General features: G+C 42.8%; 1 protein-coding gene across 3 annotated transcripts in view; it reads left to right on the top strand.

The window, feature by feature from the left end:
* Nucleotides 1-27,468, top strand: part of LOC107392953 (ephrin type-B receptor 1) — a 182,102-nt gene that overhangs the window by 102,722 nt on the left and 51,912 nt on the right. For all 3 annotated transcript variants that reach the window (XR_011521423.1, XM_070554283.1, XM_054752090.2), the window contains 4 exons: nt 692-767; nt 3,193-3,317; nt 21,936-22,101; nt 22,467-22,572. Coding sequence is in view for 2 of the 3 variants with exons in the window: in XM_070554283.1 (XP_070410384.1) it covers nt 692-767; nt 3,193-3,317; nt 21,936-22,101; nt 22,467-22,572 (473 nt within the window). In the remaining variant the exon portion in view is untranslated. The remainder of the gene's footprint in view (nt 1-691; nt 768-3,192; nt 3,318-21,935; nt 22,102-22,466; nt 22,573-27,468) is intronic.

Raw genomic sequence — 27,468 nt, 5'->3', positions numbered from 1 at the left:
GAGCCTTTTTTTTTTTACTCGGCATTTATTCATACTAGAGACCACAGCAGATTTACTGAAAAAAGGGGTGAACTAGACCTTTGAAGTGAGAAAAAAAAGTCTGGATCTTAATTAATTTCTCATTAATATATGACTAAATTTCATTTATTTATCTTATAAACTTAAATCTAAACTGAAAAAAACCCAAATAAACTTAAGAATTCACATCAGTTTCAAAACATTAACTGGGTTTCTGACAAACGGCACCATTCAGAACCTGCTAATTGTGATTTTCTACCATCAAAATGATGTTACCAATGACATACGCAACAGTTTTGGTGTGTCTGATACTGTAGTCAGTTACCTCTACTTCCTGAATAACTTTTCTTGAGCCAAATCATTATTTTTAATTGTGTCCTTGATGCTGAGGTGTGGTAACTTCTGTTTTGTAGAGAAGATGCTTTTCCAACACCTGAAACACTTTATTAACGGTCCAGGCTTTCTTTTAAATCTGTGTCAACGTGCAACTCTTTAGCATAAAGCCTGTCTAATAAAGAATAAACAGCCACCGTGTGTTCCCATGTTGGCTAAAACAGGCGCTGCAGATGAAGGGAGGCGATGCACACAGAAGAAAAATAATCCACCTCTTTTACATTAAAGCACGTCAACATATAACAGGAAAAAGCTTATTGTTACTGTTTATCCTGTGCAGACAGTCAACGGGGTGTCCAACAAGAGTCCTTACCCCGCCCAGCAGCTGTCAATCAACATTACAACCAATCAGGCAGGTGAGTAGGAAGTACCTTGACAGCTGTGCATATGTGTGTTTGTAAGTATGTGTGTGAGCACACCCTGGGGCTCTGTGGATTATGTTTAGGAGGGATGGCTGGAGAGATAACGGAAATTAAAGCTATGGCGTTTTAATTCATAGAAGATGTTAGAGTTGTCATCTCTCTCCTCCACCTCCCTCGCTCATTTCTGCACATCCACAGCTTTAATCCTCCCCGCCTCCCTAAAATGTACTCCCCCGTTGCCTGCCTCTCCTTCACTGCCTGCTGCTGTTAAACTCTTAGAGACCATAATGTAACTGAGTTATTACCCCATCAATGCTTTATGAAGACGGACACAAGTGATGCTTCCATTTCTAACCAAATTTGGATGTGAAAGCAGCTTTTCCCCGGTGGAAAGAGCATAATTTCCTTCATCTACTGCTACTGTGGCTCAGTCTTAATAAGAACATGATCTGTATCCACCCTACTGCTCTCTTAGCACATCTGTTACTGCTGCCAGATGCAAACCCCTCTTCCTCCGAGGAGTCTAGAAAACCCGATTCACTATCAAGTAGACTACACTGGGACGAACTTTAAAATATGCATTCGGGGTTGACTGCATTTGATCAGACTTGAATTTTGACTGCATGATCCTAATGCTGTGTAATAAGTTGTGAGGGATCAAGTCAAATGAGTGGAGGAACACAGGATATTTCCAAAAATAGAGACTCTTTAGTTTCCTTTTTGTTTTAAAATATCCTCACAAAAAATAGCTGGAGCTCATAAAATAGGTCAAACAGACAAACTGAAACTCAATAAACTGCCAACTTAACATGCTGACTGACTGAAACCATAACCGACCTAACAAACAAAGACACACACATGTATGTATACACACTGGCTGATCAGACCATATGAATAATAGGGATTACTAGACAAACATTTTCTAACAAAAACTAAAACCACAAATCAGTTCAGTCAGATTGTTAATAAATTTAAACACCCTAACCCATAAACGTAACTATTTAACTTCAAACTTAAATGAAATTAACAAATTACAAAATAATAACTAAAGGAAATCCTTCAGTCCCCTCTTCATGGAGCTATTGGTTTGGCCCCATCAGCTCCTCCTGTATTTAGCTGACAGAACCCCTTCAACACTGTTTGCCTGTCCCATCTCAGGAAGCAGGAAGTGGAGAACCGCTCAGCACCGGTAAGAGAAAACATAAATTAACTTAAATTGAACAAATGGCAGGCATAAAATACAGCAGTTAACTAAATGTGCGCGCTTACAATCGGAACTAATGCATTTAAGCCTTCTAAACAATAAATCCAAAGAAATATAAACGTACAAACGGAAATCATAAAAGTGCATGAGTGTACTAACGTTCACCGTAGTGTGGACATGGATGTGGCCATCACATAAGTATTCTGGGGTTATGAAGGGTCGAAAGAGCCAAGATTTTAAAAACTGTATTATCATTCTCGACATACAGAGGAGGCAGTTGAACAAAACTATTTGAGGAACACTAAGGGGGGACCTCCTCCTCCTAAGGAGAAAGAGCGGGTTGCCCAGTAATCGGAAGGTTGCACGTTCCATCCCAGCTCCGACCAGAGAATTCTGCTGTTGTGTCCTTGGGCAAGACACTTAACCCACGTTGCCTGCTGGTGGTGGTCGGAGGGACCGGTGGCTCCTGTGCCCGGCAGCCTCGCCTCTGTCAGTGCGCCCCAGGGCAGCTGTGGCTACATTGTAGCTCATCCCCACCAGTGTGTGAATGTGTGTGTGTGAATGACTGATTGTGTTGTGAAACACCTTGGATGACTGTAGAACCCTAAGAAGACGCTATACAAATATAGGCCATTTACCAACGAGGAAGTTCCCCCCTCATCCACTAGGGGCAGTCTCCAAAACAGAGCAGGTTCGTTTGTCTCCCATGTTAAAAATGCTAACTTCACATCAGAAATAAACATTTCTAAGCCTTGTTATGGCCGCCAGCCTGGCCTTTTCAATTCCAGGAGCCATGATCTGTTTGCTCACTTATTTTTAGAACCTTTCATGACAATTAAACCCATTTTAGATCCACTGTCATGTTTCTTATGGTACCCCCTCCTTCACATTTGAGCACCTTCTGTCAGGGTCATAACCGCCTGGTTCAAAAGAACATTTTAGGCTTAACAGGTGACAACTGCGTGCTAGGTGAATTTTTTTTTGTGATGTACAGGCACGTCTCATCCAACAATTTCAGAATTGAAAGTTTGAAATGGATTTCAAACAAAACTCTTCCTTTCCAGTCGTTTGTTTTTAACTGGAGATATTTCCTTCCTTTGAGTGCAAATCATTTCTGTGTATTTCTTATTACATCGTTCTTCATTTCCATATGCATGAAGTTCAGTCATCCTTGTGAACTTTTGAACTCTGTGCACTCTTCTGTGTTCTCTAAAGCTCCCTCTGTAGTTCCCATACTGCACCAAGTCAGTTCAACGAGCCGCAGCTTCTCGTTGTCATGGCCACCGCCCGAACAGCCCAACGGGATCATCCTTGACTATGAGATCAGATACTATGACAAGGTAGGCTGGAAAAAAAAAAGTCGGCGTGTGTTTGTGTGTTTCGGTAATCTGTGGAGAGTCGATGAAACGGGAAAATCAATACGAATTGGATTAAAGTCGTCTAATTATCTGTTACTGAGGACCAGCCACAGTTTCACTCCTCTGCAAACACCTGAGCTCGCTAAAAACTAAATTACAAGGATGCTTTGTTTAATGCATGCTTTCTCTTAAATGCAACTATGAGCTTGTACACATATTTTATTATCCATGGGGGGTTAATGTCAATGTTTGTGAGCTGCAGACATTATTATTGATCTGATGTTTGCTGAGTGAGAAGATATCAGGATTTATCTCCTCAGCTCAATGCAAGACTTAAGTTTCTTTTCAATTTAATAAATCAGACCTTTGCTCGTGCGGGATTTTAATAAAACGTTTGTGTTTATGGTACTAAGTCAGAACTGATCTCACATTAATGGCATTACCTGTCACCATATATGTAGGAGTATTATGCTAACATCCTGTCTTGTTGAGTTATGATGGAGTTCTCACTGTTTTGGTCAAATCTTTAGCATTTGGAGTATTTGTTGTGTAACGTCCACTTGCAGCGTCGCAGAAAGGTTTTCGACTTAAAGTCAAAGGGGTTTGTTTCAAAAAGGCTTCTTTCCCGATTTAGCCGAATCGGGGCTCAGCTGGAAACTGAATTACTCAGGAAGTAATTCTTGTTTTGTTAAACTACTTTGTTATGATTTCTGGCCATTGTGGCAAATCAGAATTTGACACATTTCTTTTATTTATTTTTTGTTATTGTTTTTGAATGTTTTGTAATTCCGACCAGACACGGAGACAGAGGTGAAAGAGAATGGAAGAGACAAAAGATGGGGGGTGGGTGGGGGTCCACAAAAATAAACAATAATGAACAAGAATCTGCTTCTAGACCTGCAGAGAGAAGAAAAAAAAGCAAAAAATTAAAAAAAAATGGGACACAACAACAATACAGGAAGATCAAGCTATCACTGTCAACTTGATGAAGAAATATATAATCAACATTGTTTCACTGAACAATCACACGATAATAAATCACAGTGCATTAAGTGCCCACCACAGCCTTAAGACCTGTGTTTAACGTGCCTAAGTCCATACTTATGAGAGCACCATGTGAGCACCTGTGTGTGTACACGCACTTGTTTATGTAATGATTCTCTATAGAAGCGTCCAATAGAGAGTGAGGGGCCACAGATCTGCCCCCTAAAGATGTGTAGGAGACGGAGGGAGCTCCAAGTCCCAGAGATCCAGGAGCTGCCCCAGAGCACAGGAACTCCAGGGAGACTGAGACCAGAAAAGCCCCCGCCTCCCTCGAGAGGCGCACACTTTCTTTTCAATCTCACGTCAACAAATATTACCCAGTCTGCTTAAGCCTGATTCATGCTTCTCCGTCAGCTCCGCAAGGGACAGACACGCATGGATTGACGGAAGCGTTTTGCTCTCATACTTCTTTGTCTCCTGGGGAGTGTTGCAAAGCAATTCCTCAGCAGGACAACAGAGGGCGTAGCACTGTTCTGTGGTATCCTGTCATGTATCCAGTCCAAGACAGTGTGTTTATATTGTGTTTTTGTATATAAGAGACTTTTTAACACAGACAAATGTGTCCCTCATTCTCCTCCACCACTTCATGCGCTCGCCACCTCTAAACCCACATTTCCTGTCATTTCCGTCCACAAATAAAACACTTGCTGTGCGTCTTTTTACTCCTCCAGTCACGGGGAATTAAACATTCATGTTTTAGCGTTTTTTCGCGAGGTTTTCTTCAAGCTTCTCCATGTCTGCCGCTACTTATCCTTGGCTCTCTTTATGTTTTTGAGGGCGCAATGGTGGCGGTGTAGACAACAGCGGCGTCCTGACCAATCACAAGCTTGCGTTCTCCGTCTCGACGGACGAATGTTTAAAAAAGTGGGCTCGACTCCGTACTTACTTGTGTGCCTGCTGGGGCCCTATGCAGGGATGGCGTTGCCTGTCTCCGCACTGACGCAGACGGCATAACTCAGGCTTTACTTTCACTTGCGTAACATCTCTCGTCTCCGTCCATCACTTACTCCCTCCACTACTGCCATCCTTGTCCAGCCTTGTCTTGATTATTGCAACTTCAATGGCTGCCCATTAAACAGAGAATAAGGGGCTCGACACACGGAAGGCGACAAACGACCACGATCAGCGAAATTCATCGCTGTCGCTTTTATTACCTGACACACGGGAGGCGACTCGCAGCCAGCAGCAAAGCCGTCTACGCGTTCTGTTCCATGGCGAAATTGAAACTTCCGTTGTTTTGTTTGGCTGTGTCGGGTTGGAGGGAATTAAGGTTATTTAAGCAGTTCAGAGTTAATAAAGCGGTAGATATGATGTTTCACAAGGTGCTGCTAGAGTTATGTGAAATCTTACTTCTGATTTTACTATATAAAACATAATAATAATCAACTTCTCCTTCATGTTTGCTCGGAGGTGTACGGATTATCCTATCTGCTCATTGGTCATTGAATTAAACCTCCATTGATTGGTCCTCGTCCAAGCGACAGCGATGAAAAGTTGAAAATATTTCAACTTTCTGGGATTGCTTCGCTGGGTCGCCTGTGCACGTCACAAAATTTCACATGCACGTTTTTCGCGTTTCGCTTAGTAGGAGGGACACCCGCAATTATCGCTTTGTTGCACATGTCTCATTGAAAATGAATGGAGGAGAGGCGATATCGCCTCCCGTGTGCCGAGCCCATTCATTTAAAAATTCTGCTCATCGCATTCAAAGCTCTCCATAACCTGGCTCCATCCTACATATCTGATCTCATTCACATCATCACTCCTGTCCATGCTCTTCGTTCCTCTAATGCTCCTCAACTCTCGGCTCCCTCCGCTCACCTTGTCACCATGGGGAGTAGAGCATTCAGCTGCTCTGCTCCCCACCTCAGGAATTCTCTTCCCCCCGATCTACGCACCACTCACTCTCGCAATTTTCAAATCAAAACTCAAAACCCACCTCTTCACACAGGCTATTACCACATAGTTTTAATACATTGTTTTAAATTTTAGCATCCTAGTGTTTTTACATATTTCTGTACTGTTTATCTTGTTTTATTATTTTCCGCCATTCTTGTAAAGTATCCTTGGGTGTCCTGAAAGGCGCTGGTAAATAAAATGTATTATTATAAGTTACCTTTGAAAAATATTAAAGACATGACTGTAACTTAGAAATTACTCATGCACACCGAGAAGACTCTGTCACCATGATAGATGCTTTTGATGTGCATGTTCAATGCTGCCTGACTCAAGATAATGATCACTCAGATGTGCATGCGGTGGTTTTGTAATATTTTCAAGTAGTTCACGTGACTTTAACATGCCCACTGTTCTACAGCGGGATAAAAATAATTACAGCTGTGTTCTGCGGCTGACAGACATGACATGATGATTAATTAAGGCTGGCTGTAGGCCTGTCAAAATGTTTGTGATTTGTGCTCTTGATGTATTTTCTTTCACAGCGGTGGTAGATGTACTTTCATGAAGACGTGTCATCTTTCTTTTTACAATATTATCTTTTAATAAGTTAAGATGGATTTTAGCGCGACTGAATATTTTCTGGAGCCTGCAGCCACACTGACGGGGTCTTACAGAGACACAGGGAGGCTCTCGTTTATCAACACAAATCTGCTTCCATTCATAAACAACCGTGTCGCATTAACAACTATAAGACTCCAGCTAAAAAAGATTCATTCAAGTCATTTTATTTTTTCTTTACACACTAGAATGATATAAATGGAGGTGCTTTGCTGACAATAAACGATGAAGTACAAAAATAAATAAATGAAAATCTGTAAAGGTGTTTGATGATGAAATCTGATAAAGAGCCAGCAGACATGCCCGTTTGGGCCCACTGTGGGCTTCTGTGGGCTGTGTCTGGGCTAGTGTGGGCAGGGCAAACAAACACTTTAGCCTGATTTATACTTCTGCGGGAACTCCACAGTGGAGAGATGCACACGGAGTGTCTGAAAGGTTTTCACATGCAAACGTCTGCACCGGCAGCTGAGTGCTGCTAAGTTTGAACTTTGCAGACTACTGGATTTCCCATATTGGCTCTCACCCATGGGGCCACTGTATGTAGTTCTTGGTCAGATGCTACTGTGGGGTGCCCAAAGTAATAAACACTGTTAACGCATAGGTGCAAACATCCTTTGGGCTGGCACAGGGCCCCCCACAAGGGCTCAGCATGGGATGGATTTGGGCAGGTGTATATGTGGGTTGCCCTTAACTAAATCCCAAAGAGGCCCACGTGGGGAAATACATACTGGCCCCATTCATACACGAGATCCTTGTGTGTACACTTTCAGTTTCCTCATTGAGGGACAAATAAATGTATACTTATCTTAGCTCTGGGGTAAGTATGGGTTGTCCCTGCCTATACTACTATGGTACCACCACAGACATAGCCCACGGTTTGCCCAAACAGGCATGTTTGCTGGGTGTCTTTTTGTCCATTTCAATTTAGCTTGAATTCTAGTCCAAAATCTTATCATTGGATTTGGAAAATATGTAGGTTTTTTTTAGGGATGTCCCGATCCGATCACATGATCGGATATCGGCCCCGATCACGTGGTTTCATACTGATCGGGACTCAGGCTTTACTTCCCGATCCAAGCCCCGATCCGGAGTTGGATCCTGGGTTCAAATTACAGGAGAGCAACTTGGTTCTCCTTAAAGGTTGTCAGGCTCCCCTGATGCCCTTAACTTACAGGAGAACAAAAGAGATCCAGTTTCTACCTTTATTATATTATTTATATGGACCCAGCGTAGCGGGGATTCTTTTGAGCAGAGATGCAGAGAGCGGCAGGCAGACCGCTGATTATTCATGACCTCCAGCTGTGTTCTGCACACGGCCACAGTAACATTTTCTAAGTTTCTAAGTGGCGTCACCAAAAAATATATAATTAACACACAGTCGTTCGTGTCCGTTCATTTTCTCTCTGGTAAGTTCTGTCTGTATTTGAGCATGACGTGTGGACGCGCTCGCGCTGCAGCGCTCGTCACTGGCGCAGCCGGGCGGCGCGGCGCACACTCCGCTTTTTTGCGGTCGATAGATCAATTTGATCTGCTGGTTAAAAAAGTTACTTGTGAGGTGATGAAGACAGAAGCAGGCAGGAGTTTTTCTGGAGGACTGGGAGATGCAGGAAGATCAGAGACAGACAGGACAGGAAGACAGGAAAACAAAACAAAGTTCTTAACAAAGTAAAATGTGGGTAGATTTATCCCACTACACGTTTCTACCTGTATAAAGCAATAATTTATCAGCATGTAGTATTTATATAGTTGATACAATTCAGATCCTCTTCAAAACTCCATCCCATGCGCAGGGACGTATCTAAGCATTCTGGGGGCCGAGGCGGAATAGACCCCTGCCAGGTAAAGTTGAAGTGCTATCTGTTTTTATATTAGACTTTTTATATTTGCAATAAAGTCCAAAAGTGAAGAATTTATGTTATTTATTACTTGATTGTTCAAGCTACCTCACAGAAGTGATCTGTTGTTAAAAATTAAAATAAAAAGGTAATTAAATAAAAAATAAGGAACATTCTGGAACAGTTTCTTCCTTTTCTTTCTTTCTTTATTATTTATGTATCGAAAGTATCGGATCGGGACTCGGTATCGGCAGATTCTCAAAATCAAATGACTCGGACTCTGACTTGAGGGTAAAAAAACCTGATCGTGACATCCCTAGTTTTTTTAATCTAACATACATGATTCTCTAAATAAGACAGGGGTGTCAAACTCCAGTCCTCGAAGGTCAGTATTCTGCATCTTTTTGTTGTTTCCCTGTTCCAACACAGCTGATTCACCTGTGCAGCGCTTATCAAGCTCTACAGAAGCCTGTTAATCACCTGCTGATTGAAATCAGGTCTGTTGAAACAGAGAAACCATGAAAACATGGTATAGAAGCCCTCGAAAACTGGAGTTTGACAAAAAAAGGTATTAGAGTTATTATAATATTTTGTGATTGTAACGATGAGGCAGTAGTAGCTCAGGAGGAAGAGAGGGTTGTAAAGTAATCAGAAGGTTGTGGGTTCGAGCACAGCTCCGCTCAGTCCAACTTCCCCAAGTTGGTCGCAAAGGGCAGCACTGGCCAATTAATAGATTATCCTTACCAGCAGTGTGTGAATGTGTGAGCGCATTAATAAAGAAAATAAAGGAAATGGAAACCTGAACATGCTAGGGTACCACTGTGAAATGCAGGGCACATGCGAGCCCCACAGCAGTGGGCCACAGTGGGGCCATGGCGGTAAGCCCACATGAGCAGGCCAGGGTACCGCCGTGAAATACGGGGCATACGAGGGCCCCACAGTGATGGCCCACATATGTGGGCAAAGCCCTGTTGGGCCCCTACATGGCCTCAGACGATGGGGCCCACATGTGCCCTACATTTCACGGTGGCTGTGGGTCCCACTGTGAATAGTTTTACTCCCAGATATCAATTAAAGGAGGCTAGAGGCTAACAGTGAGCCAACAAGGCTAACAGCGTATTAGAAGTAAATAGTCATTCTAAAAAAATCTCAAGCTACTTTTTCAATCACCAACAACTCGATATTACAGTGAAATGTAGGTGATAAGTGAATAAGGAGTCAATTACGGCATTTTACTTCCTTTAATGTCATTCAGAAACTATGACATCAAGCTAAAAGCAAGGCGAAAAACTGCACTCCCTCTAATACAAGAGGCATATAACCGTAATAAGTGTAGTATGTGCTCCTTACCATAAAACACCCAAGAATGCTATCACTAGATATGCCAAGGTATTTATGAATCCTTCTATATGTTGCCACTAGAGTCGGTTTTCAGAAAGTATGGGATCCAGTTTCACGCATGTGCGGATGACCTGCAGATTTATGTTTCCATTCCAGTTAACAGTGACTCTGTCTCAGGACTTATGAGACTGCCTTAAAGATGTCCAGGCATGGTCTGACTCAGATTTCCTCAAATGAATGAGAGCAAGACTGAGATAATTGTCTTTGGGTCATCTGCTGCACTGCTTAACAATAACAGCAGCTTTGCTGATTGGTTCTACTGTCATCCCACAGTTAGGGATCTGGGGGTAGTTTTTGACTCAGGTCTCACTTTTTCAGATCAGGTCAGAGCAGTGGTGAAGACTAGCTCCTTCCAGCTGAGGCAGTAGGATTAGGGCCTATGTTCCTCATGATCTTTTTGTGACTTTTATTTGTATCATGATTAGGGATGGGTACCGAATTCGGTACCTTTTATGGTACCAACCGAATTCCATAGTACCGACAGAGCACCGATTCATGTCATTTCAAACGGTGCCTCGTTTCGGTACCCGTCCTTCATAATGAGAACTTGCCAAAACAGCTGCGCATGCACAAGAACGTTATGTCGTCACTCACTGCGAGCCAGTTGTAAACAGAGCAGCATGGTAGAAAGAACGAATGCTAAAGCTTGGGTCCACTTTACTAAATGTGATGGGTAACTGGGTGATGATGAAGCCAGCGACAACGATCTAAGTGAGACATCCTCATCTTAATCTGCTCCGGTAGGTAAATAAAATGTTTAAGACACAGTTAGCTTGATATGTTAGCTTCCGTTTCGCTAATGGTGCGTTCGCTTTCTCCTCGGAACTCCAAATTTCCGACTAGAAGAACATGAACGCGCTCTAAAGTTTGGCTTCACTTTACTAAATGCGACAGAAGATTGGGTGAAGACGAAACCAGCGACAACGATCTAAGTGTGAGGCATCATTGTTTTAATCTGCTCTAGCAGCTAAATAAACTGTTTAAGATAACGTTAGCTTGATATGTTAGCTTCCATTGCCACCATTGTTATCAGCTAATGGTGCGTTCGCTTTCTCCTCGGAAATTCTAACTTCCCAGTAAGAAAAATCTAATGAAAAAAGACGGCAAAAGGAATGAAAATACACAGTAAATTTACTTCACAGTAAAGATGTTTGCTTCAGTTTAATTATCAGCTTATAAAACTACAAGAACGATGTTAAAATACAAACAGTTATATGTTATTTATCATGATATTTATCAAATATGGTTATATATTGAGAAAAATATATATTTTATTATAAAAGCGAATTAAAATAATAAACACTCAAAAGTATCGAAAATTGGTACCGTTAAGTACCGGTATCGATTCCTAGGTACCGGGAATTAGTACCGAATCGATTCAAATGTCAAAGGTACCCATCCCTAACATGATCTCCTCTCGGCTGGACAATAACGCATTATACATTGGCCACAGGTCACTTTAGGTTGTTTACCGAAAGTCCAGAATGCAGCAGCTCGCCTTCTGATAGGAACAAGAAAATGTGACCACACCACCCCAGTGCTGACTGACCTCCACTGGCTTCCCGTTAAGTTCAGGATTAAGATTTTATTGCTGATTTATAAATGTCTGCATGGGTAGGATCCACAATTTGAGCTACCTTTTTCAGCCGTATGTATCGTCCAGGGCGCTTAGATCAGCTGATCTCTATCTGCTAGCCACACACAGATCTTGACTCAAAACCAAGGGCGCTAGAGCCTTCTCTGTAGCGGCTCCCACCCTGTGGAACAGCTTCCCCCTGGATGTAAAGACAGCTGATACGCTGGCCTCTTTCAACAAAATTACAGATTAAAAAAATCCTTTAGATAGAAGCTCAGCATCTAATCTTGTCCCATTTGAATACTTTTCATGACGTATGCTGATGATGAAACAGCTAACACATTTTTGTTATTTAGAAGAGTAAAAATCTGCCCTTTTTTTTAGTTTATTTTCTCACGGGTTTATTTTTTACCTATTTGCCCAAATTCCAAGTCCAGAAATGCGACCCTGCTCCGGCACTGCAGCCGCTAATATTATTGTCCTTTTGTTTGCTGAGTGAGATTGTCTCTAAGATTAATCTTCGTGTTGACTTAGGCTTCAGGTCTCTGTGGACACCCGTACGTGCCAAAAGTCAGCACATCCCACTGGCATTACCCACATTCCCTTATCTGTGACGGACAGAAGCTTTCCTCTAGAGACACCCCAGGACACCTCAGGAAAGGGTTTGATCCACACAGAATGCTGGCGATTTAACGTTTTTTAATTACGTTGATCATTTTTATTTTTAAGATGTGTATTTTAAGATAGTGTCTCTCTTTTTTTTCTCAACTGTTTGGAAGTTTAGTTTTCTTCCCCTCTCTGTGTCCATCCTGCTTCCTGCCTGAGGTGAGGTCAGAGGAGCCCAGATGCCACTCTCCCTATCCATGTCTCCCAGCTCCTCCTGGGGATCCTGAGGTGTTTGGAGAGCCACATCCGTTATGTGATTCCTGCAGCACCCTCCGAGTCAACCCCAGGGCTTTCCAGCCTGTGAACATTTGCAGACAATTTCCAAAGGGAGCCACTGGGAAGGAGTCTCTATCTCTATCCTCAGATGTCTCCGCTTCTTATGCTGTCTTCAAAGGTCACTCCAGCCTTTCTGTGGAGTTTTTTTCCTCCACTTCACCACAGCGTTGTTGTGCAGAGATGAAATTTGGATTTTAGATACAGAACATTCTTTGCAGAGCAATTTTAAACATTTTGAATTGTTTTTCTTTGTAAGCCTTAAAAATCCTCCTTCATTCATTGAAAATAATTCTATGGAAAAAGCTCTGTTCAGAGAAATGGTCAGAGGCGTTAAAACCATTATGTCCGAAGGGGACGTGTTCCCCAACATTTTTTATGCTACTGAAGCCCATGCCTATTGGGACTGGTGTGTTAGCAGTGTAATGAAGTTAATTTACATCTAATTAAGGACCGTGAGACATTAAGATTGCATATCGAGTACGGAATCAATCTTACGGACCACTGAGTTATTTAACCAGAAGATTGGAACTTTTTATTGTGGAGATTTGTGACACTTTGTATTAACTGAGAGACAAGAGAAGAGAGTCCTTTAAACGTTTAAGATGATGTATTACTAAATAATTTAAACAATTTAAACAAGACTAACTCTAACTAATGATGGAAGTATCTGGTATGAATGAGACGTCTGGGGGATGATGTGTGTGAGGGGTGTTATTATCAGAACTCTCGTATCCGGACAAGCAAGTCTGAGTGAGGGATGATGTTTTGCTTCTAATTACGATCAGAGTTTGACCGGAGTTTCATAAACACATGAGACGCCATATTTGTCGCATCCACACATACCCTCAATGAGACCTCCGTACAGATCTGGAGTGCCAGGTCCACGGACCCTGCTTCGTACTGGAGCCGGTGAAACAGCGTCGGCAGCACAACAAACCAGTCTTTGGATCGTCTCCAGGTAAAAGCGACTGGTGGTTCACAGCGTCAAAAGGGACCCTCCTTGGGTCAGTGAGTTCAGCTTTTATTCTGAAAGGAACCGTTGCTCGGTTGGTAAAATGCAACAGATTTTCCTAGCTTAAAAAGGGAAGTCGGATGGCCGGTCCGATACTTCGCTTAGCATGTGGTGAACTCCAGTGAGATCTTGAGAACCGAACTAAGATGGCGTTGGAACTGGCTTTATTAATCTGGATGTTTTGAATTCTGGTCGAATCAAAGCTGGCAGATTTATAAACACCACAGAGACTATGCCACGTTTCAGACTAGGAAGGTTCTGATTGGATCAGCAACAGCAATGTGTATCAGCGTGTCTAGTGCACTAGATTAAAGTCATTTACTTAATCATAACATTGTTATTTCACAGATCGGTCAACATTGTATTATTGACTAACAGTTGTTTTGAATAGCTTTATTAAAAATAGAGTTCTTTGATTTAATTAAAGAAAAGAGTCTTTTATCTTCTTTCTTCTCTTGCTGGAAAGTAAACAGTTTTAGAAGCAAATGCATGACTTTGAGGCTGTCTCATGCACTCGAGCACTGTGTCAGAGGCATCTGTGGAGAGGTTAAATAACCTTGGTGGAATAGCTCCTTCATCACGTTACAGCAGCTAGTAAAAACCAGCCAAGACCAAAGTGCTGCATGATGTCTTCACTAATCTTTTTTAATTCTTACAATATTTTTACATTAAAACTTATTCAAAAATATTTCTGTAGTTTTTTTTTACAGCTGCAATAATCACCTGCAGCAGATAAATGTAATTTATGTTGCATTTAAGAGTCAAGTTCGACAGAAACTAATATTCTAAGGGTTAGAATAATAATAATAGAATAATAGGTGGCTGGTGCCTATTGCCTATCTCCAGCGGTCAATGGGCAATCGGGCAGGATACACCCTGGACAGAGAGCCAGTCCATCACAGTATATGTATATATATCAAATTTTCTGAAAAATTGACCAAAACATTTTAAAATGATCAAACATAAAAACAACATTTGATACTTATCAAATTCAGTCATTACTTTGCAACTTCCCTCATTTGCCCCCTTGCAGAAATATATCAGTATGTGTATTTGTACTTGTTTCTCTAACATAGAAAGTACTACTACCAGTTCATCTGTGTATTGTGACTTCTCAATCCAGTGAGTTGAGGCGGATGGCTGATCATACTGAACCAGTTTCAGCTGGAGGTGTCTTCGTGTTAAAAGGGAGTTTTCCTCCCTATGTTGCTACATGTTTGCTAGTGTGAGGATAAATGGAAATACACAGACGCCTGTACAATGACTCGATGCAAACTGCAGGGTTCCTTACATAGGAAACTTTTAACTAATTGGCATAATGAACTGAACTGGATGCACTGATGTTTAGGCTCAGTTGGGGTGTTTACTTAGCGTGCCTTGAGGCGACTGGTTGTGAATGGTGCTCTTTAAATAATCTGAATTAAATTGAATTGCATTCTGCAAAACACGTTAAGTGTGAATCCTACTACTAATGTATTTTATGTGTATAATTACCATTAAACAATCTGGAAATGAACCGCTCAGGATGCCTGCCTCTGAGAGAAGCAGCAGCCTCTGTGCACTATCGGACCCAATCTGTAAGAACCAGATCACTATGATGCAGAAAGCCTTAACAGCAGACTTGCATGGCGACAGAAAGCCAGATCTGAACATAGAGAATCTAACTCAAGTGTAGATTCAGCAGCTGGGTATCTTTTAATTCTTTTACAGCAACATTTCAATAGATATTTCCAGAGATTATTGGTAAAAAACGACACAATGTTACTTTAAATCAAGGAAAAATGGAAACAATTTCTAAGTAAATCTTCTGTTTACTAATTTTGCTCTGATACAATTTCATACAGAAGTTATTTAACGTGTTGGATTTGACGCCGTAAACAGTCTACCACATTACACCTAATTTCAGCTCGTCGTATACGTGAAGATGCACTGTGGGAGCAACGTGGAGAGCCTGCTGAGAGAGAACAGACTGTTCTCACCATTTCTTCACCTTTCTCCCCCTCCATCACTTCTCCAATTCCTCCCTCACCCTCCTCATTCCCACTCTATAGATAATGAGTTTTAATGTAGTAAATTTGATATGGAAGAAGATTTTTTTAGCCTGCTACTTATCTCTGGCTACCAGGCCTTCCCAGATGGTCTGGCCTCTAACCTCTTTTACACTGGCAAGTATAGAGCCACTCCCCGGTCGCGCACGCACGCACACACACACACACACACACACACACACACACACACACACACACACACACAAATATAGCCTGTAGATGTCCACTTTCCTCCAGTAATTTCCTAATCATGATTATTAGTATTGTATCGGTGTCACTGCAGCTCTACAGCGTTAGGCAGAGTAAATTAAAGCAACAATATTTACAAGGCCAGCATATTTAGCTCTATAATGATAAATATTCCCACGCACAGGACGGGGTTAATGACTGACATGGAGAAAATGGGTTTTGGTGATGAATATTTATGATATAGAACCTCCATCATCTTTAACTCTGTTTTTTCTGATAACCCTTTCTCTTCTTCCTCAATCTAGCGGCAATTTTCCTCCCACTTCTCCCTTCCCCTCTCATCTCCTGCGCGGTGTTCCTCATCACCACCATCTTTAGTACGCCATCGACCTCCCCACCCCTCCATCCTTCATCCTCATGTCTTGAATCCCTGCTTCTCCTTTCATGTCCTCACCATTGCATTTATTTATTTATTTTTATTCTGCCTCCTTTTCCTTTTAGGCTGTCTTACTAAATCCTTGTTATCTGAAAGGAAAAGACAGAAAATAGGATGTCTAAAATGAGTGTGTGTGTGTGTGTGTGTGTGTGTGTGTGTGTGTGTGTGTGTGTGTGTGTGTGTGTGTGTGTGTGTGTGTGTGTGTGTGTCAGGGGGGTATAGATGGAAGTAAAAGCCTAAGAGGATATCAGGAGGAAGGAGGGATGTAGACACATCCACGGGCTCACCTGTCTGTGTCTGTAATAAGTAATTAACTGCATTATGGGAAATATTGTGCTTGATTAGGATGGAGAGATGAGTCGATGGAAAGGAGGAAGGATAAGAATGATGACCAGGGAGAGGGATTAGACATGAATGAGAGGAGAATGAGGTCAAAATAGAAGAATAATTAACTGAAGGAAAAATAGAACAAAAATGGTGTTTCCGTGTTCATGATATACAGTAGTGTTGCTTAAAGTGGCAGTGTGTGTTTTTCCTGGCAATAGGGGGCAGTAAATGCCTAAACTGTTGCAAGCAAGCAGTGTTTTTGTGTTGGAGTAAAACCTTACCAATGGATGTCCATTAGGGGAAGAAAAAAAACCAGCAATTGCAAACTTTGGCAAAATAACAAGAACATCAGACTCCCTGTCATCACTGGCAACAACAGGAGGTAAATTTGTGAAAATACAAAGTTTAAGAATGACGAAAGTTTTGTAACCGTTTGTTACGAATCAGTAAATGCGTTTTGTCCTCATGGGTTCCCGTATAAGGAGACATGGCATCTAATATGGCATCAGCCAGATACTTAGACCCACTCTCATGTATTTTAGGCCTGATTTTTATGGTTTTATGTTACAAAGCAACAACTTTTTGTCATGTTGGGTACCAGGTGTTTGGCCCACGACATACAGAATCACCAAGGACAATGGTGTTTTGCCGCCTTATGCTTCTTTATTTAAAGAGCAAGTCACCCCCAAGTCAACTTATTTTTTGCTGATAAACTATGTAAATGAGTGACTAATCGTGTTGTAGACACATGTAGTAAAAAATGTAGCACGTTAGTGCATCTTAGTTCACATTTAACTATTCAGCCTAAAACTGTCAGTGTTGTGCCATCTTCAGGTAAAAACTCTGACTGCATTTGAAGTTAAATCTGCTAACCCTAACTCTGTTGGCTAAGAGGTACGCTATGAAGCGTTATGATGTCATAACGTGAGACTGTGTACGTGTATATGTTAGTGGCTCTGCCCTCTCGGTCTGCCAGGCAACAGCATTTATTGCATTTTTCAAACACAAAGTGGGAATGGGGTAAGACTCTACTCTTTAAAGAGCAAGTCACCCCTACCAGAGTATTACTCCACTCCCACTTCCTGTTAGAAAAATGCAATAAATGCTGTTGCCTAACAAACACACACACACAGGCTCACAACGACATTGTGACATCATATGGTACCAGCTAACATTCTAGGGTACCTCTTAGCCAATAGGAATGGCAGATTTAAATTAAATTGCAGTGCAGAGTTTCTACCTGACAACGTCACAACACTGACAGTTCCAGGCAGAAATTTTTTATTTGAACTAAAATGCACTAAAGTGCAAATTTATTGAATACATGTGTCTGCAGCACGATTAGACAAGCATTTATATAGTTTATCAGAAAAAAAGTTGATTTGGGGGTGTCTTGCTCTTTAACTAGAAGAAGAAATGTGTTTTTATACAGTATAGCACCTCTCAAGATAAAACTCATGAGATGCTTCACAAAAACTAAAAAATGAAAAATAATAAAGAAATGTAAAAATTGCTGTCATAAAAAATGGGAAAACAAAAAAATTGTGATTAAAAATCTTTTTCGGTGTGTTTCGTCTGATTGCATTTTTAGGTTATTTTTTGACACAGCAAAGGTTTATTTACCATGCTGACAGTTTCGACCACTCCTGCAGTCTTCATCAGAGCTAGCCGCTAATGGCGACATCACTTCCTTCTTCGTTTATCCGTGGGCAGCAGAGGACGGTGTCGCCCTCTGTGGCCTGATGACACAGTCTCATGCATGATCCAACAGTGTAAACCCTCTACTACACATTGGATCATGCATGAGACTCATTTTATTATACAAGCAAATGACAAAAATATGTCTGAAACACAAAACGGGATAAAACAAGTTTATGATGAGTAAAAGAAAACATTTTCCAAATGACACTGCAACTCTAGATTTAGGGGTTTAACATGTTTATGTGTTTAGCAGACACTTTTGTCCAAAGCGACTTACAAGTGATAATCGGCATGTTGCCCTAGAGGCTAACAACAACAATAACAACAACAACTTGACATCAATCATGGGGAGGAGGGAACAAGGAGTGGACAGTAGAGAGGGGGGACGGGTGCAGGGAGGGTGCTAGTTAAGAAGATGCTCTCTGAAGAGCAGGGTCTTCAGGAAAATTGAAAGTCGAAAAGGAAGTCCCTGTTCTGGTAGTGCTTGGAAGGTCATTCCACATTTGTGGAACGATGCATGAGAAGAGTCTGGATTGTCCTGAGCGTGGTGTAGGCAATGCTAGCCGACGATCCTGTGATGACCGGAGCGGCCGGGCCGAGACGTAAGCCTTTGCAAGAGGATTCAGGTAGATAGGAGCCGTACCATCTCGGACTTTGTATGCTAGTGTTAGCTATTAGAATTAGATGCGTGTTGCTAGCGGTAGCCAGTGGAGCTCAATGAACAGAGGGGTGACGTGTGCTCTTTTAGGCTGATTGAAGACCAGACGCACCGCTGCGTTCTGGACCATTTGAAGAGGTCTCACAGTCCAGGCTGGAAGACCAGTTAGAAGGGCATTGCAGTAATCGAGGCGGGAGATGACAGTAGATTGCACCAGGAGCTGGGTGGCATGTTGTGTTAGGTATGGTCTGATCTTTCGTATGTTATAGAGCGTAAAGCGGCATGAACGAGCAACAGAGGCAACATGATCTTTAAAGGTCAGGTGTTCATCAATCACAACACCCAGATTTCGATCTGCCTTTGAAGGAGCCAGAGATAGGAAGTCATTTTGGAAGCATTCATAAATAACTTAAATGAGGATTCATTAAACGGTATTTTTATGAGTGATTCCTAGAAAATGTGAATTTTAATATAAACAGTAAATGATTGTGTTTTTATTTTATTTTATTTTTTGTGGTCATTTTTCTTAACTTTTCTTTTGTAGTGGCTGCTGAGATTGATACCTATTCTTGTCTCTGTATGGATGCGAGGTAAACATAATAGTTAAATGAACTCATAATGTTCTCTGTGGGATTAAATTTCAGGGGAACAACATCAATATGCCTCATATCTGTTTTCTTGCCCATGAACGGATAAATCCTTCAAAACTCACCAAATCAAATCCAGCACGCCTGAAAAAGCTGTTGGAGTGTTTTCAATTTCATTCTGAATTATTTTTATTCCTGCAGTTTAAGAGTGGAAACCAGTTTTAGCATCTCCACCCACTGAGGGTAATAAAAGCAGCAGCTGTTGTTCAGTGTGTGCGCAGCCAAATGTTTGCTTTTCACCTTTTCTTCTGTGCATTAGTTTTACAATAATACATGAAAATGTCTTCTATATTTTACCCTAATCCTAAATAGGAAGAGTCTTCCACCAATTCATCCATAAAAGGAGCTGGATTTTAAATGTGTTTAACACGATCCGGCTTGCTGTGATTTTAGTTTTAACAAACAGGTTAAATGATTTTTTACTTATTGTTTTATTTTTTGTTTTTAATAATGAGTCACTCTAAGTTTAAAGCCTTACTTTGCAACTTTTTATATTTTTTAAATCATTTTCTTGAGCCGGTATGTGCTAAAATGACCCTTTACAGGGTTAATGAAATGCCACCCAGCCCCTATCGCCCCTGTGAATATTCTACTAGCAACTTCAGACTGGCGAGCTGCTCTGTTGGGATTTAGAGCTGGCATACCTGGCGCTGCAGTTTGGTTCCAACATGTTTCCTGCATGTTTTAGATCATGAACACAGCTGATTTGAATCTCGACTAGTAGAAATAAAGAAAGAAAGAAATTATCCTTTATATAGCGCCTCTCAAGATAAAAATCACGAGGCGCTTCACAAGACCAAAAGATTCAAAATGCAAAACAGATTTTTAAAAAGTATTTAAATAAATGATTAAAACGGGAAAAGTTATAAAAAAAATTGTGATTAAATATGTAAGAAAGGGGAGAGTAGGAAAAAGAAAGAAGGACATCAGGATCCCGGGAAAGGTGGAATAGGTAGAAAGAGCAGAATAAGGAGAAGGTGATGATGAAGGTCTGACAAAAGCCAGCCTGAACACGTGTTCAGCTGCTTTTTAAATGAGTCCACTGAGTCCACTGATCTCAGGCTCAGGGGGAGAGAGTTCCAGAGTCTGGGGGCCACAGCAGCAAATGATCTGTCACCTTTGGTCTTTAGCCTGGTGCAGCACAACCAGTAGGCTTTGATCACTGGACCTCAGGGACCTGCTGGGGGTTGTAGGGACTGAAAAGATCACCAATGTATGATGGTGCATGTCCATGCAGAGGCCCCAGTACAGAACCTTGTGGGACACCATAAGTGAGGGAGGTGGTGGAGGACTGACAATTGGAGATGGCCACAGAGAAGGAAAGTTCAGACAGATAAGAGGAAAATGACTCCGGAGCAGTTCCTGATAAGAAGAAAAAAATATAATTTCTATAGCGCCTCTCAAGATAAAAATCACGAGGCGCTTCACAAAAACAAAAAAATGTAAAAATATAAAAAAGCATTTAGAAAATGTTTAAAAATAAATTTAAAATGAGCAAAAATAGACAATTGTGATTAAAAAATATGTTAAGAAAGAGAGAGAGTTAATAGGAAAGGGGGAAATCAGTGGATCCTGAGGAAGGTGGAATAGGTGGGGAGAGCAGAATAAAGAGAAAGTGGTGAAGAAGGTCATACAAAAGCCAGCTTGACCAGATGAGTCCAGCTGCATTTTAAAGGAGTCCACTGATCTCAGGCTCAGGGGGAGAGAGTTCCAGAGTCTGGGGGCCACAGCAGCAAATGATCTGTCACCTTTGGTCTTTAGCCTGGTGCGTTGCACAACCAGGCTAAAGACCAAAGGTGACCTATGCGATGATAGGTGATAGACCTACCCAGTCTCTCGGCCTATAGCAGGTGATAGTCAACAGCATCAAAGGCTGCAATCAGGTCCAGCAGAACCAGAACCGAATAGGGTTGCCTCTGATGCTGGAGGCATTCGGGTTGGAATCAGCATTTCGCTCAGGACTAGCATGCCGCTGCGCACGTAAGCAAATAGGAAGCTAGATCTTCTTGAGCGATTGCAGAAGAAGGGAATCACAAAAGATTCTGGTGATCTTTGGAGATGATAGCCAGGACACTACAGAAGAAGATCGCAGACAGAAGCAATGTGGAAGTCCTCAAACAGGAGCTCTGGAGCTTTTTTCCCCAGAGAATGACTTACAAGGCATTCATTCTTACTAGGGACCACTGCAAATGTATTAAAAATATGAGTAAGTTGACCTTTAAAACATTAACCACGTGTGTAAATATCTGTTTGTACCTCCTCTGTAGTCCCAGTCATCAGGGCTGAACAGCTCAGTGGTCCAGAGTGATTCTCCTAATGTGGTCCTTGAGGGTCTGAGGCCTGGAACTGGCTACGTGGTCCAGGTGAGGGCCCGCACCGTGGCTGGCTATGGAGCCTACAGCAAGGAGATGCTCTTCCAGACTCTCACGGACGGTAAGAGTGTGGGCGGCTTGTTGAAGTGTGTGGAGGGGGTTTCTAGTGGAGAGGAGAATGGGTGTTGAGAGAAAGAACTCATGGTGTTTTGCAAAAGCGTGAATCTGGTTGGAGGTTAATGAAGTTGTTTAGCACTGTGCTTACAGCCATATAAATTAGGACTTTGTGGACGTTGTCAATTTTATAGAAGATATTTCAGAAATGCTCAGTGATGTTGGTGCCTGTCACAAAATAAAATATATTTAAGATTCAAAACATATGTTTGTAATTTGTTGGCTGAATAGAATTTATATTTGTGTGTGTGTGTGTGTGTGTGTGTGTGTGTGTGTGTGTGTGTGTGTGTGTGTGTGTGTGTCTGTCTGCAGATGAGTACAAGTCTGAGCTCGGGCAGCAGCTGTCTCTGATTGCAGGCTCTTTAGTTGGTGGAGTGTGTATCGTCTCTTTGGTAGCCATTGCTATCATCTGTACCAGGTAATGTACAGCACACACACACACACACACACACACACACACACACACACACACACACACACACACACACACACACACACACACACACATCATCATCATCATCATCACTCCAAATCAGATACACAATCAGTTGTTGGATGGGATTATATAAACATGGAAAATGTTATATCTGAACAATCTGCATGAAAAATCTAAATTTAACATTTCCAGTCATGTCTCAGTTATTGTTTATACTCCATAATATTTCACTAATGTAAAACAAAGCAGATCATGTTTTCTGTAAAAATGCATGTTTTCATTATACGCATACTTAGGCACTTGGTGGTAATGAGCTACGATGTAGCCAGATCTGCCCTGTGAATGATTGCAAGAGAGCAGGGAATACATTTCTTATTTTACTAAAGCCGCTGCAGTTGCAATGAACCCAGATTCAAATCCTGAAACTGCAAAGCAGACCGAAGGAAGGCGAAGCAGAAGTATAACTAAATTAAAGGAGACGTTGTCGTCGTCGTCTTCCTCCGCTTATCCGGGTCCGGGTCGCGGGGGCAGCATCCCAACAAGGGAGCTCCAGACCGTCCTCTCCCCGGCCACCTCCACCAGCTCCTCCGGCAGGACCCCAAGGCGTTCTCGGATCAGATTGGAGATGTAACCTCTCCAACGTGTCATGGGTCGACCCGGGGGCCTCCTGCCGGCAGGACATGCCCGAAACACCTCCCCGGGGAGACGTCCAGGAGGCATCCTGACCAGATGCCCAAACCACCTCAACTGGCTCCTTTCGATCCGGAGGAGCAGCGGTTCTACTCCGAGTCCCTCCCGAATGTCCGAGCTTCTCACCCTATCTCTAAGGCTGAGCCCGGCCACCCTACGGAGGAAACTCATTTCGGCCGCTTGTATCCGTGATCTCGTTCTTTCGGTCATTACCCAAAGCTCATGACCATAGGTGAGGATTGGGACGTAGATCGACCGGTAAATCGAGAGCCTGGCTTTCTGGCTCAGCTCCCTCTTCACCACGACAGATCGGCTCAGCGTCCGCATCACTGCAGACGCCGAACCAATCCGCCTGTCGATCTCCCGATCCCTCCTACCCTCACTCGTGAACAAGACCCCAAGATTCTTAAACTCCTCCACTTGAGGTAGGACCTCTCACCCGACCCGGAGTTGGCAAACCACCCTTTTCCGGTCGAGAACCATGGTCTCAGATTTGGAGGTGCTGATCCTCATCCCAGCCGCTTCACACTCAGCCGCGAACCTACCCAGCAAGAGCTGAAGGTCAGAGCTGGATGAAGCTAGGAGGACCACATCATCCGCAAAAAGCAGAGACGAGATTCTCCTGCCAGCAAACTCGACACACTCCACACCACGGCTGCGCCTAGAAATTCTGTCCATAAAGGTAATGAACAGAACCGATGACAAAGGGCAGCCATGGTGGAGTCCAACCCTCACCGGGAACAGGTCCGACTTACTACCGGCTATGCGGACCAAACTCACACTCCTCTGGTAAAGGGACTGAATGGCCCTTAACAGAAAGCCACCCACCCCATACTCCTGGAGCGTCCCCCACAGGGTGTCCCTGGGGACACGGTCATAAGCCTTCTCCAAAGCCATAAAACACATGTGGATTGGTTGTGCAAACTCCCATGCCCCCTCCATCACCCTTGCAAGGGTATAGAGCTGGTCCACAGTTCCACGGCCAGGACGAAAACCACATTGCTCCTCCTCAATCTGAGATTCAACTATCGATCAGACCCTCCTCTCCAGTACCTTGGAGTAGACCTTTCCAGGGAGGCTGAGGAGTGTGATCCCCTATAGTTGGAACACACCCTCAGGTCACCCTTCTTAAAGATGGGGACCACCACCCCGGTCTGCCACTCCACAGGAACTGCCCCCGATGACCACGCAATGTTGCAGAGACGTGTCAACCATGACGGCCCTACAACATCCATAGACTTGCGATACCCAGGACGAACCTCATCCGCCCCCGGGGCTCCGCCGCTGTGTAGTTGTTTGACTAGCTCAGCAACTTCTGCCCCCGAGATTGGACAGTCCATCCCCAGGTCTCCCGGCTCTGGTTCCCCCTCGGAATGCGCATAGGTGGGATTGAGGAGCTCCTCAAAGTATTCCTTATTCCTTCCACTGTCCGACTATAGCCCCAGTTGACGTCAGCAGCTCCCCATCCCCACTGTAAACAGTGTGAGCGAGTTGCTGCCTTCCTCTCCTGAGGCGCAGGACAGTTTGCCAGAACCTCTTTGGAGCCGATCGATAGTCTTTCTCCATGGCCTCACCAAACTCCTCCCATGCCCGAGATTTTGCCTCGGCAACTGCCACTGCTGCACCCCGCTTGGCTATCCGGTACCTGTCTGCTGCCTCCGGAAACCCACAGACCAGCCACGCCCTGTAGGCCTCCTTCTTCAGCCTGACGGCTCCCCGAACCTCTGGTGTCCACCAGCGGGTACGGGGGTTGCCACCAGCTAGCAACAGCCGCCTCAACAATCGCAGAGTGGAACAAGGCCCACTCGGAGTCAATGTCCCCCACTGCTCTCGGGACCCGGTCAAAGCTCTTCCGGAGGTGGGAGTTGAAGACCGTCTTAACAGGTTCTTCTGCCAGGTGTTCCCAGCAGACCCTCACTATGCTTTTGGGTCTGCCAGGTCTACGCGGCATCTTCCCCTGCCATCTGATCCAACTCACCACCAGGTGGTGATCAGTTGACAGCTCCGCTCCTCTCTTCACTCGGGTGTCCAAAACATACAGCCGCAGGTCAGATGATCGACCTGCGACCTAGGCTTCCCTGGTACCAAGTGTACTGATGGGCATCCTTATGTTCGAACATGGTGTTCGTTATGGCCAAACTGCGGCTTGCACAGAAGTCCAATAACGAAACACCACTCAAGTTCAGATCAGACGGGCCGTTCCTCCCAATCACACCCCTCCCCGTCAAGCTGTCATTGCCCACGTGAGCATTGAAGTCCCCCAGCAGGACAATGGAGAGGAGATGTAAAAAAGTAAAAGTAGTTTTATCTTTGGATGGAGTTGTTGCTGCGTCATCACGATCTGCTGTGTGTGTGTGTGTGTGTGTGTGTGTGTGTGTGTGTGTGTGCGTGCGTGCGTGCGTGCGTGCGTGCGTGTGTGTGTGTGAATCTGTGGTCTCCGCGTGTGCAGCTGTGTACTATTGTGGAAGTTACATGGGGGGAGGCATGGTTTCATCAAGTCCAAGTGTCTTATTTCCACTTTGAAGGAGTTGCTCACGAAAAAAAAAATAGGTTAATAAAAAATAGCATCTTAATAATGTGAACAGTAATATTTGATCATATATTGTTTCTACCGTTACTCTGGAAGGTGTATAATATTATGATACAGACCCTTTAATGTTCCATGTGAACCACAGATTTCTTGTTTATGCCAGGCTTCCCTCCAGGTGTTTAGGTCACTGAAGTCTGAGACTTTAGTTTTATTTTCTGTTTGATAACAGGTGTTTCCAGCTTCTAAATACTCCCAGGAGGTCCCCTTTCTAGAAGGCTGCATTTTTTTAACCTGGTTGGCCTATTTACCTCGTTCCTTCACAGTTCTGTGTCAAAGCTTGTCCGGTTCATTTTAACAATCATCGAGTTTGCTCTGGTCGTCATCCATCTTGCTCTAGTTGTATCTGCTGCTGGTGGTTATTGGACCCTTCTTTATCGATTACAAGTGCTGATCATTTCTGACCATTAAGCAATCACCAAGATGTTGCTAAAGCCTTGCTCTTGACTGTCTTTGCTGTTTACGGTCCTTCTTCACATTATTATTGGGGCAGCAGTAGCTCAGCAGGTTGAGGGGGTTGTCTAGTAATCAGAAGGTTGCAGGTTCAATCCCGGCTCTGGACAGAGAATTCTGCTGTTGTGTCCTTGGGCAAGACACTTAACCCACCCTGCCTGCTGGTGGTGGTCGGAGGGACCAGTGGCGCCTGTGCTCGGCAGCCTCGCCTCTGTCAGTGCGCCCCAGGGCAGCTGTGGCAACATCGTAGCTCATCACCATCAGTGTGTGAATGTGTGTGTGTGAATGGATGAATGATACACTGTAGTGTAAAGCGCTTTGGAGTCCTTACTCTGAGAGGCGCTATACAAGTGTGGATCATTTATCATTTATTTATCATTATAGGTTATTATTCCAGTTTCTGTCCATTGAAGCGTTTACCTCATGATCAATACATATATTAATCCAGCTTATTCCTGGTTTTATATTGTATTTGTGCTGCAGCTATTGTCATAGAGTATGGTATTTCCATGAAAAGAGAATATTTAAGTTGCAGTCTTCTATACATAGAGATCAACTTGACAACCAATTTTGATTTGTATGAAAATAAAAAAAATTTGAAGCTAATATGAAGTTCCTCTTCACTAGTTTTTTTATAAAAAAAATTAGATTTGTTTTTAATGTCTCAGAAACTGAAAATGTAAGCTTTCTCTGTTTATGATCAGGATTCAGGGACATTCAGAGTTTCTGTACCTAAACAGTGTTGTTGTTTTTTTTCTTAGTTTTAGTCGACTAAAGTTTTTGTTTTTAGTTTTCTAAAAAAATAAACAATCCTCTAACAAATGAATTTATAGGTCAGACTTGTACTATGAGCTACTGGAGTGAGTTTCATACCAACATAATTTATTTTAGGGCCATGGGACACAATCTAAGCTGCCTCAGATTTAGTCCAGTAAAAATCCCCAAACTGGTACTTGTTTTTTTTTTTACTTTATTGATGATCTCTATATTATATATAATGTATTGATGCAGCTTTGTGCATCATTCTGTAGATTTTCACAAAATAAATGTTTGATTTTCTTTCCTTAACAGAATGGACTCTTAGGGAGCACACAGAGTGTTGTTTACAATATTTATACAGAAATAAAGAAATGTTTGTTTAATTTATT

This window comes from Nothobranchius furzeri, chromosome 8 (genome assembly GCF_043380555.1).
Source record: "Nothobranchius furzeri strain GRZ-AD chromosome 8, NfurGRZ-RIMD1, whole genome shotgun sequence".
Classification (NCBI taxonomy): domain Eukaryota; kingdom Metazoa; phylum Chordata; class Actinopteri; order Cyprinodontiformes; family Nothobranchiidae; genus Nothobranchius; species Nothobranchius furzeri.
Note: the sequence above shows the minus strand (reverse complement) of the source record. Positions and strands in the feature narration are given on the sequence as shown.